The 14425-nt window shown below is 38.6% G+C and overlaps 1 protein-coding gene across 6 annotated transcripts in view; it reads left to right on the top strand.

Annotated features, from left to right (window-relative positions):
• The window catches only part of nrg2b (neuregulin 2b), a 121337-nt gene that overhangs the window by 77783 nt on the left and 29129 nt on the right, over positions 1–14425 (top strand). For 2 of the 6 annotated variants that reach the window (XM_038277629.1, XM_038277627.1), the window contains exons 5-7: positions 6764–6822; positions 14000–14023; positions 14402–14425. The exons of 1 other annotated variant lie outside the window; for it this stretch is intronic. In XM_038277629.1, the coding sequence (XP_038133557.1) occupies positions 6764–6822; positions 14000–14023; positions 14402–14425 (107 nt within the window). The remainder of the gene's footprint in view (positions 1–6763; positions 6823–13999; positions 14024–14401) is intronic. 3 more of the 6 variants (XM_038277624.1, XM_038277625.1, XM_038277626.1) reach the window with 3 other exon arrangements.

The raw sequence follows: 14425 nt of genomic DNA, 5'->3' as shown, positions 1-14425 counted from the left end.
TACTAGTGGCTATTATGTCGAAAATACACAGCAGGAATCAGGTAAGCATCGCCACATTAGGTTAGACCTGTTACCGGTGCATGTTGGACTCTGGCAGGGCTGTCACCAGCCTTGTTTATATCCCGTATGGACAGGACTTTAGGATTGAGCTAAGGAGGTGCTGGTTTTGACCAAAGGGTTTTGTTCCTACTCTTTGTTTATGACGTGGTTCTGCTGGCTCCTTCCTGTTAAGATCTGCAGCGTGCACTGGCCCGATCTACAGCTAAGTGTGAAGCGCCTTACCGTCTACGGTTCACAACAAGAAAAAGGTGTCTTAGGCTTTTCAAACAGAAGATAACTTCCTGCCTAAAGTGAAGGATTTCAAGTATCTTGGTATCAACCACTGGTTACTAGTGAGGGGAGACTGAAGTTCAATAGATGCATCTGTGCAGCTGATGCCTTAAAGGGGACACTGCACCAGTTTGTTTTGGTAAAAGTCAAAGCTCTTGATTTACCGTTTGGTTTACATTCCCACCCTCACCTTTGGTCATGAAATCTCGATCAGCTGGGGTGGTTTGACATCTGTTCTTGATGCCGCCTGGAAACCTATTGGAAAATCCCACCATGAGGAGGCCCAGGAGTCAGCCTACAACACATTGGAGGGACTATACTGTAACTCTTGGCTGGCCCTAAATATCTTAGACATCCACCAAAGAAGCTGTTAGAGGTGTCTGGGGAGAGGTAAGTCTGGGAGTAACTGCTGAGACTGCTGTCCCCACCACCCTGTCCCTGATTTTGGAAGACAACGAGTTTGAGTACGAGCATTGCTTTTCGGTCACATAAATCTTTTCATGCTGACCCTTAAATTATACTCATTATGCTAATTGACAATCTTTCTTTCTAGGGTTTTCCAAACCTTTTCCTCATGTCATGCATAAAGCACCAGTTTTACTTGAATGTCTTCACGTCAACTGATGCAGCAGGAAATCAAAATCCTTGGAAAAGACTGTAAAAAGGCTAAAAAAAAAAAAAAAACAGTATGAAGGGAAATTTGATATTACACCAGAAGAATGAAATTAATGTGAATGTTGCTCAGTGAGCCTATTTTATACCGTACTCATTTCTTCAGTGCAATCCTAATGTTGAGTTACGTCTTTCTTTCCTATTTTCTGAAATGATTCAGTAAAAAGTTAAAGGGTCAGTTTCCTCATAGACTGCACGATAAATCTAGGTTAAACTCTGACTCTGTGTCAAAGATCTTGTTACTGTAATGGCATTTGAGTCAGATTGATTTGGTATAACGGCTCACTCAGTGGCTGCTGTTTGCAGACTCAGCATTTTGTCTCTCCCATCTTCAAAGCTGAGAGTGTTTAGAAAAACCAATACAGATCATCATGGTTTTCCTTCTGTTTTAAAACTAATGACAAAAAATATAGTGCCAAAGAATTAGAGCAAGGTAAGTATCAGCAAGAGATGTTGTTTTGCTATATAAATAATGACTAATATTGGATAATAGTGTTTGTTTGTAATATTTGTTTAAATCGATCCTTAAATTTATATGAATCATGAGAAAAGGAACATCAGTTTAGACAGGTTCAAAGCTGTATTGTTTTAATCTCTCACCCACAGTTTCTCCATCTCCTACATTAAGGAAGCCGTCATGGTGTAAAAATGGCTTCCACAACGTCATCTATCTTGATTACATAGATAATTGTATAAATAGTATTTTATTAGTCTGTGTAGAATATAGATTTTATATAGGCCTAACTTGCTGCAGTCACATTTTAGCATAATGATGATCTCTACAAACTAATTTTTCCTCTCTCTGCTGCCTAAGTGCAAAGATGTCTGCCACTGTAAATGCAAGACCCGCTCCTATGTAATTATAAATGATGCAATTTCTAAGTCAATGCAAACATAACGATTGAGACTTTTAGTTTGTAGATGATAATAAATAACCTACTTAGGTGTAATATATCACATTTCTGTCAGTTTATACCTCTAATTTTTGCATAGCTTCAGCTTAAGATTATCACAAAATGTTCTTGAGGTTTCTAAAAAAAGATCAAAACCCAAATTGTTTAGTTTGGAAATCCTTTTCCTCTCACTGCCAGGCCTTTTGCCATCAATTATTTCCATTCTGAGGAAGATGAGAGGTAGTCAGGGAGAGCTAAGAGGCATGGCTAATGCTGCGTTCACACCTGGCACGTTCTGAGTGTCAAAGCATCTGATTTACATGCAAAGTCTATGGGGGACGGCGTTGAGAGGTCCAGCAAGGCGTCCCAAGCATCGGGAGTGACGTATCCGAGTGTTCAACACTGGAGTTCAGAAAATAGAACTTTTGCCGCTGAACGCCGAAGCATCAACCAATCAGAAAAGCTGATCCAGGAGTTTTTTAGCAAAGACAGACACTACCTGTAGAGCTAAACTGGGGTTACACTATAAAGGTTGATAAAAAAAAAAAGCTGGAATAATGGATTGTTATGTAGGCTACAAGGAAAACACGGCAAGCTCTGATCATTATTGCTGCACTAAAACATGTTTTATATAAACTATGGTGAAACTGTTTATAAATACCCAAATTGTCTAAAAATGTTAAAACCTGTTGACAAACCATATTCGATTGTATATTCTGGTACTTGCAGTTTTTACCACAGAACTAAAAACTCTTTATATTAATTACCAGCCACTACGAACAGCAGCGGAAAATTCCCCCACAGCCTGCCTGCAGCGGAGATTTCCAGCGCTGGCCGGGCCTGTAATATGCTGGATGTCTGGTGCTCCGGACAGTAACTGCATATTTTAGTAGGATCATAATCCTGATGAGCTGACAGCACAGATGATGTTTGGATGTGGACTTTCTCGCTTAAAAAAGTGTCAAAACTATGTTTCCAACTCATAAAGTAAATAAAGCGAAGCTGCTCTCTTGCTTGTAGCAACAGAGCAGAGCAGATAAACAACCAGAGCGCAGAGCATCCAGAGCATTTAAGCCTCAAAGCAACTTGACCACAGTTTAATCCAGAATCTGATCCAGCGTCCAAATTGCTGCCAAGCGTTTTGGACACTTAAAATGCTTCTGGTGTGAACCAAGCATAAGAGTTGAAGCTGAAGCTGTTTATAGCTGGTTCTTAGCTCTGACTAGTGGAAGGATAACCTTCTTTAAATGAGTCTCATGTGGATCAGGTTCCAGGCTTTTCCTGCAAAAATCAGAGAGAAAGGTACAGATAGTCTGGTCTTATCTACCTGGTTTTTGAAAACAAGCCAAACTTAGTTCTTCAAACCAAGTTTGAAGAACTTGGTCCTTTGCCAGCAATGACAGAACCCCTCTTTAAAGAACATCATCAGTGGGTAAAAGGGCCTTGTGTGGGTGAAAAAGGGTTTTATGTGGTAGATCTGTAGAGGATCCAGGAAGTTCTAGGAATCTCATGAGGGGTACCAACTTACAGCCTTAAAACATTGTTTTGACCAGTCCAGCATCCTTATACAACCAATTTCCAATATTCCATCCATGTTTTCATGGCGTTAAGGTACAACACATAGGAGCTGCAGTCAAACATTTTTTCTGTCATTTAGCTCAGACACCGAGGAAAGTGACTCAGACTCCAAACTAATAATCATATATAATAATCATATAAATCCATGTGGAAGAAAGGTTTTATAAAGATGGAGTATTTTTTCTTATATTTGTATGTATGTTTTAAAATACCTGCCTATTAGAGCAGTGCGCTTGTGCTCTGAGAAGGTTGCAAATACCGGTTTGATCCCCACATCCTTCACTCTGGGTTCCTGAGCCAAACCCTAAACCCCACACTGCTCCCCGGGAGCCCCACAATGGCAGCCCACTGCTCCCCAAGGAGATGGTTTAATGAAGAGAGGGAATTTCGCCATAGTGGGACAATAACATTTTTTTTTCAGTTCAGTTTATTTCTATAGTGCCAGTTCACAACACATGTCATCTCAAGGCACTTTACAGTTCACCAGATCATCCAGTCAAATTGATTCAAAGTTTTCTATCTAAGGAAAACCAGTTGATTGCATCAACTCATTGACTTGAATGCAAACCCTCACACTAAGCATGCTTGTAGCAACAGTGGAGAGGAAAAACTCCCTTTTAACAGCAAGAAACCTCCAGCAGAACCAGGCTCAGTGTGAGCGGCCATCTGCCGAGGCCGACTGGGGTTCAAGGAGACAGAAGCAGAGACACAAAAAGCAGCTGTAAAAGGCGACCCCGTCCAGATAAACACACAGCCAGGCAGACGAGCTCCGAGCCAGCTCCCATGTCAGGATGGAGAGAGCACATCCAGCCATACACAGTCAGAGAAACAGGACTACACTGAAAAACAGGCCGATCTCCAACATCTATAAACAAAGGTGTTGATGGCAGCAGCACAGCTGATATTTCTCTCCAGGATGGAGTCACAGACAAACAGGAAAAGACCAGATGAAGCTACTATGAGAAAAAGAAGAGAGAGCAGAACATTAGAGATTGAACTTACAGATTCTGCAGAGTGAATGATGAAATAGAGGTCCCTATGTTTACACAGCAGTACTGCTATAAATAAAGTAGCTTTAAGACTTAAACATAAACAAACATAACAGCTGCTTTTCTAATCTGATAAACTTCACATTTCCTATAACTTAACTTTTTTTTTCCCTCTTTGGTGATTGGCTTCCACTGAAGTTTTCAAGTAATGGCAGTTTGAATAAATGTGGGGTCATCCAAGTTTCCCTGTGTTGTAGTATACTCTGGAAAAGTATGGGTGCTCACCCTGTTTCTCACTGTTTAAACACAATAAGCTGGTACACATGCATGCTTCCATTGCAGGAGCTTTTCTGTCCACCAAACAACTAGGTTATACTGTAGGGGTATGATAAGACATGAATAAATATCTATGCAGTTCAGCAATTAATGATTTATTTATATCGATGCACAATGAAAGTAGTGATCAACATCATTATCTGTACGTTAAGCTAGCTCCAGTGCTACCTTGCATCATTATCCAAGAAATCGTCACAATACTCTATTTTGATAAAGCTGTTTATTGACACCACTAATAGGCCAATGTTAACATTTATGGAATCAAGCTATGTAATCACTTCCATGGTATGTTGTTCCATGGTAGAATTTCTGATCTTTTTAGGCTACATGTCTCATAAAAGTAATACTGAAATCTTTATTTTACTTATTATGTTGAGTGAAGTCTTTTTTAATCAAGCAGCCTTGCATATTGTTTTTAAAATCCTCATAACAACAGCAGTGATTTAAACAATAACCACAAAACACTAAGAAAGGTGGTAGACCTGTGTTTAAATGGCTCGTATAGGTTTTCACCTTCATTGTGATCTGTTAATCTTTAATAATAGTTTTTTTTAAGAAAGCGAGTAATTTTATGGGCTTCTGACAGACCCCTGGAAGTTTTACAAACTACTGGAATAAACCGATCTTGAAAGGCAAAATAAGACTCAAAGGAACTACAGCACTAGGTAGCTTATAAGAACTTAGTAAAACAGGAAATAAATATTGAATAATGTCCAATGGACTGAGTTTAAATGCTAATCAAGACGTAGAAAATGAGGGATTATTCTGAAACCCAGCCAGAGTCAGGGAGACCAGCACAACATTCCAGCCACAACTGCCAGGAAAATTTGGGAGGGAAAGAAAACCTACAAATAACTTCAGCTCTCAAACAAATTATTGTGGCAGTTTCAATATGCACAGTAAGGAAGCATTGGTGGGGGAAAAAACGCTGCATAGGCAAGTTGCCAGAAGGAAGCTTTTACTACATCAGTGCCACTAAGCAGCTCGCTTACATCACACCAAACAGGACAAGAATGAGTATTGGATTTCTGGAGTGTAACATAGAGAGAGGAGACCAAGATTGAACTTTATGTCCATAACCATCGACACTAACAGTGGAAAAGGAGTCAAGATGGCTTTAAGAACAGGCTTCAAATGTAAAACATGGAGCTGATGATTTGGAGATGTGTTACTTCTAAAGGTAAAGGTTGAGCAAAAGTCATTGTTTATGATTAATACAGCAAGTTTTCAGAATTGGATGGAATAATTCAAGAGCTTGCAAGAACCGGTGGCTTTTTGACCAGAATTTTGAGTTTTACCATCTGAGATAAAAAGTAAATATTTCAAATTTACTCCTAAACACTTAGGACTTTTTAAGATATGTAATAAAGCAGTCTCTGTGTCAAACTTAGAGCTTATAAAAGCATGTTTTAACAAAGCGTTTTTTGCATTAACATTCGTACTGTCCTAGAAATAAAAAATATGTTGCAAAGAGAATGCAAACTTATGAATAAGTACAGTTATCAGTTATACATTTTACAGATATGGTCATACACACATGTATGACCAGTGGAGGTTTTTCTAATACAGGCGCCATGCTGTATTATATCATTTGTGGGGGTGAGTGTGCATGTGTGTGATTAAATTCAGAGGTTACCGACTGTACGTTTGACCCATCCAACATCATGCGCCATCATCATGACCCCCCCAAGTGCGGATGTCTGAGCCATCGCAGTGATGTCATATTGATGTCAGCAATGCCACAGTACGCAGGTCATCTCTTCTTTCTCTGTACTTGGTGGATTGTGCTTTTTCTAATCCCTCATCTCTGCTCTATTTTGTCTCCCACCCTCTCCCCTCCTTTTCTCCTCTCCTCTCTCCATTCCTCCTCCTCTCCTTCCTGTTTTATTGCCTCTCTTCTGTCTGTGTCTCTAACCCCTCCCCATCCCACTCTCCTTCCTCTGTGTCCTGTTTTCCCTCCATCAGGTGTCCCAATGACTATTCGGGGGACCGCTGTCAAAACTCCGTCATGGCAGGTTTCTACAGTACGTCCATTTGCTCTTGTTTGTCTCCTTCTCACTGAGATGCTGCATGTAACTTTGGAGGGGTTGGATAGAGTGTGTGTTTACTAAGCTGCTTCTCTGTTTCCTGTGTAAGGGTGTCTTTGCATGACTTTGTATCCAACCCACCTGGTCTCCCTTTGAGTTCTCTGAAAATCTGAAACTACCAGTGAAATGCTAGAATATAAGTTTATGTTTCATGCCCACTCGCATGCTTGAAGTTGCATTTGCTATATGTTGGATACTTGAGCATAAACTGTTATGGAAATTGATCAGTTTAATTTTTTACAGAAATTTTTTTTTTTTTTTGTCTGCTTGTAAATTGTGCATAGTATTCATTTACAGGCTGACTGGGAGGCTTACTATACATGAAAAAGAGCCAACAGAGAGCTGACATAAAAGCTAAAGTTACTTTGCTTTTACTGAAGAGTCTTATTATATGTCTATGTAGATGGTCCATTGGTGCTTATTCATTTGAAGAACTTCAATCTGTCTGAGCAAAACTACTTTACTGTGTTCACATTTGGCTTTATAAGTACCATAGTGATGGATTTTGATCTTTTCAGTGTTTTTATGAGTGGTTTATCTCAGCGAAAAGGAGATTTGTTTCATTTAGTAAAGTGAAAAAAAGAGAACGCCCCAAATCCAATTCTACTGACAAGTACGTCCACAGGTCTTCAGCTTAGGAGACCTCTAAAGCGTCACTCATTCTACTGGTATCCACCCCCGCTGTGGCACTGATCTTCATGTAGGTTGAGGTGCTGGAAATTTGTTAAAGGAAAAGCTATCTTGATCATAAATATCATCCAAGCATCCATGGATCATCTTATAGATTCTCTCCTTACAGCATGTCCCTTAATGCTGCTAGTACATTTCTTTAAATTCGACTCGTAATGTCTTTAGGAGTTTTCATTTTGGGCTTATAATTACAGTGACATTCATTTAAATGAGTAGTTTCACATTTTGGGAAATCCTTAAACATTAAAGTGTCAACAGGCTTATAACCTATTGGCAGAATTGCATATCACTAACAAAGCTCTAGATCACTTTCCTTTACATTTAACACTAAAACCAGAATGCCCCATATAATCTTGGAAGACAAAGAAAAAAAAAAGAAATACTTGGAAAATAAAATCTCTTCTGTTCCACTTTTACAGATTGGACTCATTAATTTAAATTCTTGTGTTTACAACAGCAAAAAGATTATAGAAAAAACGGTAACACAAATATGGACCATAGAAAATAATAATAATTAGAACAAATTACCCAATTTTTATGCATTTTTAAAAATGTACTGATGGCGATGCTGAAATTTGTCAAACAGTAAATAAAACCAAGCTTAAAATACTTACACCTAACCGCCTAGTTTAATAACTTATTTTTTTAAATGAGATTTCAGTTTATTTTTATTGCAATATTCAAGTGGGACACAAAGTCACATATATATATATATATATATATATATATATATATCTATATATATATATATATATATATATATATATATATATATATATATATATATATATATATATATATATATATATATATATATTTCAGTCTGTATTTATATTTAGATACAACATAATGTAATAATATTTATTTGTTAGAATTGACTTATTTCTCATTTATATTTAATTATATAATCATGCATTTCATAGTTTAATGTTATATTTAATAATTGAATCATGTAGTAAATGAAATAAATCCGCTTATTTCATGATCAGTTAAATTTACGTATTACTTATTTCTATTCAATCACATCACAATGATAGAGAAACCCATTTCCTGACCCCCACTTTGGGAAAACCCAGTGCTAAAGGTAAACAGTTGCTCTGGGCACACTCACCTCAGCATGCATATGCTTGGAGTGGAACCAACAGATGGCAGCCAAACTTACATTTAGATGTAATTAAGACTCCACTTTTTAAAATTAACTAGTACTGGTACACAATGACATTTTTTAAATCAAGTTAACTACAGGGTCTGTAATTAATTAGTCGCATATCAAGCGAAAGCCATAACCACCTCATTAAAGCTGAAGTCTGTAAGTTTTAAAAAATCACTTTTTTGTCATATTGGCTAAAACTGTCCCTATGCCCACCAGCAGTACATGTGATATGTAACCTGTGAAAAAAACTGCTTCAATTGGTACCGCCTACTGCCTGTATTTCAATCTGGAAAGAATAATTCGGGACGAGTCAAAACAACCAATCACAGCCAGAGGAGCGTCTGATGGAGTGTCAATCACAGCTCACACACGCTGAATCCCGCCCCCCCCTTCTGGTCGCATGCGGTAGCCGCGTATGGAGAGATATTATGGAGAGATATTTGTGCCATCGGTTTGAGCGCGCAGGAACCAATCCGAGCGCGCAGTGAGACAACACGCGCGCGCGCAAAACCGGTCTGGCGCGCGCTCAACTCTGAAAAACCCTCTCAACACACTGTTCTCGCGCTCAGTTTCATCTCTGCGCGTGCTCGAATCCGTCTCTGCTCGCGCTCGCTCGACCTGCTCTCTCTCCGCGCTCAACACCAGCTGTGCGCTCGGCTGTTTCTCCGCTCGCTCGACTCTCTGCGCTCGCAACTTCAGCAATGTATGTAAATGAACCATACCATCAGCCAATCACACCCAGCTTCTTTTCATCCAATGAAAGCATTCCTTCCTTCTTCTTCTTCTTTTCTATCATGGCGGATCGCAAGCAACTTTAAGGTGGATACCGCCACCTACTGTTCATGAGTGTATAGCAACATTGTTTTACATCTATTAAATTCTATTTTTTAATTTTGCATTCTGAAGATAACTAAATAATGCTTTCCTTAATCTATAAATATCCTTTATATTTCCTTTATTTCCCAATAATCCTTTAAGACTCCATTCTTGGCCTGTCATTTCAACTACTCTTCTCAATTTTTCCCTTTCAGGTTCATATGTTTTACAGTTCATTAATATGTAAGCATTCGTTCCAAATACTACATCCGGTTAAATGAAAAAATAAATAAATAAATAAATAAAAACACAATCAGGAAAATCAAAAACTCTTACAGTTATTTTGTCAACATTCCTAAGATAGTACTATAAAATATCTTGAATTATCTCAAATAAACTTCAGTAAAACAGTTATTAGATCATTGCCTCATCTCTTTTACCTGCTATTGACATGGATTTAAAGTTGCTGTTTTAAAAGAAAAATAAGGAGGATATTTCAGGTTCAAGTATGGTTCAACAGTATATAGATAATGTTTTGGATCATATTGGCCTTACTCTTAGCTTTTGTGGCGGGTGTTTCTTCTTTTTGTTGTTTTTTATGGAGGTTGGCAAACAACAATTACCGCCACCAACTGAAAAATCCTGTTTATCAAATTATTCTTCTTAATATATATAATAAAGAATAACCCTCTTATTTTGAGTCCATCTGTAAAAGGTCTTCTAAATAATAATTGTTAAATTTCAGATCAGGTCTGCTGTCTGAATAATTGCGTTTAAATTAATATAACGGTCGCTGATCTAAAATCAGAGCAAACTAAACTTCTTAATGGAACGATTTCTTCAATCCATTGTAAGGCCAATATGATCCAAAACATTTCTCCTTTGTAGGCTGAATTCCATCACTGATTCTTTTACCCGATTTAAAAATAAATTCTGAAACTAAAACAAAACACCATTCCTAATATTGGAATATTTTTGAAGCATCCATAAAAAATTTAACATATCCATAATATTTTTTATCTATATATTGTTGAACCATACTGGAACCTGAAATATCCTCCTTATTTTTCTTTTAAAACATCAAATTTAAATCCATGTCAATAGCAGGTAAAAGAGATGAGGCAATGATCTAATAACTGTTTTACTGAAGTTTATTTGAGATAATTCAAGATATTTTATAGTAATATCTTCTGTCCATCAAATGGTTAGGAAACTGTAAGAGTTGTTTGATTTTCCTGATTGTGTTTTTATTTATTTTATTTTATTTATTTCATTTAACCGGATGTAGTATTTGGAACGAATGCTTACATATTAATGAACTGTAAAACATATGAACCTGAAAGGGAAAAATTGAGAAGAGTAGTTGAAATGACAGGCCAAGAATGGAGTCTTAAAGGATTATTGGGAAATAAAGGAAATATAAAGGATGTTTATAGATTAAGGAAAGCATTATTTAGTTATCTGCAGAATACAAAATTAAAAAATAGAATTTAATAGATGTAAAACAATGTTGCTACACACTCATGAACAGTAGGTGGCGGTATACACCTTAAAGTTGCTTGCGATCCGCCATGATAGAAAAGAAGAAGAAGAAGGAAGGAATGCTTTCATTGGATGAAAAGAAGCTGGGTGTGATTGGCTGATGGTATGGTTCAGTTACATACATTCATTGCTGAAGTTGCGAGCGCAGAGAGTCGAGCGAGCGGAGAAACAGCCGAGCGCACAGCTGGTGTTGAGCGCGGAGAGAGAGCAGGTCGAGCGAGCGCGAGCAGAGACGGATTCGAGCACGCGCAGAGATGAAACTGAGCGCGAGAACAGTGTGTTGAGAGGGTTTTTCAGAGTTGAGCGCGCGCCAGACCGGTTTTGCGCGCGCGCGTGTTGTCTCACTGCGCGCTCGGATTGGTTCCTGCGCGCTCAAACCGATGGCACAAATATCTCTCCATAGCCGCGCAGATGCTGTGGGAGGGGTGGAGCTTGGAGGTGGGGCATAAGTGAAGCAGAGAGGGTGGGGGAGTGGCGTGAAACCTGTTTTTCTTCAAATTTTCAGTCGAAGTCTGCTCTCTTCTCAATGTTACAGACTGCAGCTTTAACCAAATTATCAATAAAAAAAACAAACAGTTTTTCTCCTCAGTTATTGAATGAATAATTATATGAGCACATATACATATATTTATACTTTTATCCCTCAATTTAGGTTATTCAACTAAATTAGAATATTTTAGCTTCTTTTAGAAACCCCTGATAATTTATGCAACTTTGTAGAAAAACTACTTCTACAGAAGTGTGAACAGTCCTATAATCCTTATATAGTGATTGAGGGATTTAGGGGTTAGGGCAGACATTAAGAAACAGCCATGCACCCTTTCTCAATTCACTTGAACGCGAGTATGGAATTTTGTCCTCGCCAAGTATATTCTTCAGAGGAACACAGTAAATACTGGCCCCTGGGAGAACAGGAGCACGCTGCATAAATATGGGTCAATTGGAATGGAAGCATACTTGTGATGTCACCAAACTCTCTGCTCGTCTGGAACTGCATTTTACCTCATGTAATTACCGGTAATAGTCTCTGGATAATAATACATTTCTTACTTTTTTCATTTATTGGGGAATAATAATTAACACAGTCAGATAAACACAAATCAAATGAGCATTTTGCCAAATAAAACTAAAATATCGCCATCAGAGCCAGAGGTCCTCCACACATGGCTATGCTGAGGTCCTTTCAACTTTTGAAATTTTTTGTTTATTTCGCACTAAATCAGTAAATGTGCCATATAGTGACACTTTAAAGTATGATATTCTCGCCTCAAATTATCTTAAAACGTACTTTTATTGAACAACTTTTACCTTAATACTCTGAGCTCTGTGAGCGCACCCCTGAAAGCTACTGCTGCCGCAGTGCATGCTGGGACAGCTGTCAATCTCAAGAACGTACAAGTCTGTTCTAAAGCATTTTCACTAAATAGGGAGGAGCGAGAACAACATCCGGGGATTTTGTCTGTTCTCGGTCTGCTTGTTCTTGTGAATTGGAACAGTACTAGGGCTGAGGCTGATGACGTTTCCCATGAAAACGGAAAAGTACACATATTGAGAAACGGCCATGGCTTTAAGCTTAATAATCCCCAGTGGACACCTGTGACCTTGCTTTTGCGTCAATCTTTACAAGAAGCAGAGAATATAAAGGTTCCTGCTTGGTATTTTAGTATATAATAATTTTTTGTTTTGTTTTGAAATGTTTCTGACTAACTAATCAAATTCAATGAGTTAAAAACCCGTCCCTGAAAAAAAAAGTATACGTTATCTGGCTCAAATGTTATGACAATGACCCGAGAACGACGTCACCTGACCTGTTTCTGTGCCATGCAGACGCTCAGTCTGCAGCAACGAAGATTCACTGATCTAAGCTTACTGAATGCTTCATGTAGCTGTAAAAGTAAGACAGATTTCCTAAATATATTTACCCTTTATCCCAAAACACATACACTCAGTGCACGACATGGTTGTTCAAGATGAGTGATACTTAATGGGATGAAAATGATGTTTAGACACTTCATCATCTCTGCCAAGGAAGGACAACTAGTTCAGTGCATCAGCTCATCCTGTTTCAGCTTCACGCAGCCTAGTATGGACTCTAGAGAGGGATGTGAAAATGTGGATTTCCTAAAATGTTGGACTACTCCTTTAAAAACCAGCGATGCAAATGGGGTGTGCTTTGTTGCTCTCTTGCGATTGCATGGACAGCGATGTTGAAACACATCAGGTGTCGACTGAAATCACATGGTTTAATCGTTATAAATTCTGGCCACTTTTACATTGCTGTCCAAACAATCCCAGGCATGTTTCCAGAAGCTCCACGCCATACTGCCTTGGTTTGATGTTATAGAAAAGCTTTTAAACTGAAACTAGAGCAACGATTTTTAACTAGTTTTACATCTTAAAATGTCAGATTTGATGGAATCTGTGTTTCGCATCCAGTCACCAAGCCGTGTCTACATCTTAAAAGTCTGTCCGTGCGACCATGTGCTTTTTTATTTTCACTGTGTTGGAGGAGATTCACTTTCAGTTTAGGCAGGCCGGCCATTAGATTGGCTGAATTTTTCTCTCTCTAATTAAGGCCAGTAATGCATTCGGTGCCGTAAAAATTGGGAATGCTGGGATGATTTCCCTGTAAATTATTTGGAGGGTTATAATAGCTGTAAGCAGCAGTAGCGGGACCAAAGAGCTATACGAGAGGTATGCTGTAATCAATACGAAGGCAACACAACTGCCATTAGTCAAACGAGTCACAGCACTCACCCCCATTTGCTGTGTCAGCCTCATTAACTGTAGTGTGTTTTTATGTTGGAGAATAACTCACTGCTTTTTATCTTTTGTTTTCTTGTTCTTCCTTTCCGTCTTCTTTTTTTTTTTTTTCATTTGTTTTGCAATCCTGTCCAATGTCGTTTACTCCAGAAATGAGGTCTATTAAATATAGCAGTAAGTGATGTGGCTTCTTGTCTTGCTGTCGTTTTTTCCGTCTTTTTTCCTCTGTGTCTGCATGCCCTCTTCCCGCTTGCTGCTGTCGTCTTTCCTTTAGCCTTTGGTTAATTTTTCTCCCTTTGCTTCTCACTTCTGTTTGCTTTCTACCCCCCCCCTCCCCCTCCCCCCCAACATCATTTTTTTCCTGGGGTGGGGGTGGGGCGGGGGGTCAAATGGGCCGAAGCTGTCTGCGTTGTCTGTCCGTTACTAATACGGTACAAACGTCAGTCCCAACAGCTGGCGGCTCGAGAAAATCTTTGTATCTGCTTTAAAGTAGACTTTACACCTGACCATGTGTCTCTTTCTTTTTACCACGACAACTTTCTGTGCTGGCAGAGCTTCTCAAAAATGAATTTATAG

The sequence above is a fragment of the Cyprinodon tularosa genome, unplaced genomic scaffold (genome assembly GCF_016077235.1).
Source record: "Cyprinodon tularosa strain WSP-4 unplaced genomic scaffold, ASM1607723v1 ctg133, whole genome shotgun sequence".
Taxonomy (NCBI): Eukaryota; Metazoa; Chordata; class Actinopteri; order Cyprinodontiformes; family Cyprinodontidae; genus Cyprinodon; species Cyprinodon tularosa.
The sequence above is the reverse complement of the archived record's forward strand: the minus strand, read 5'-3'. Positions and strand labels throughout refer to the sequence as shown.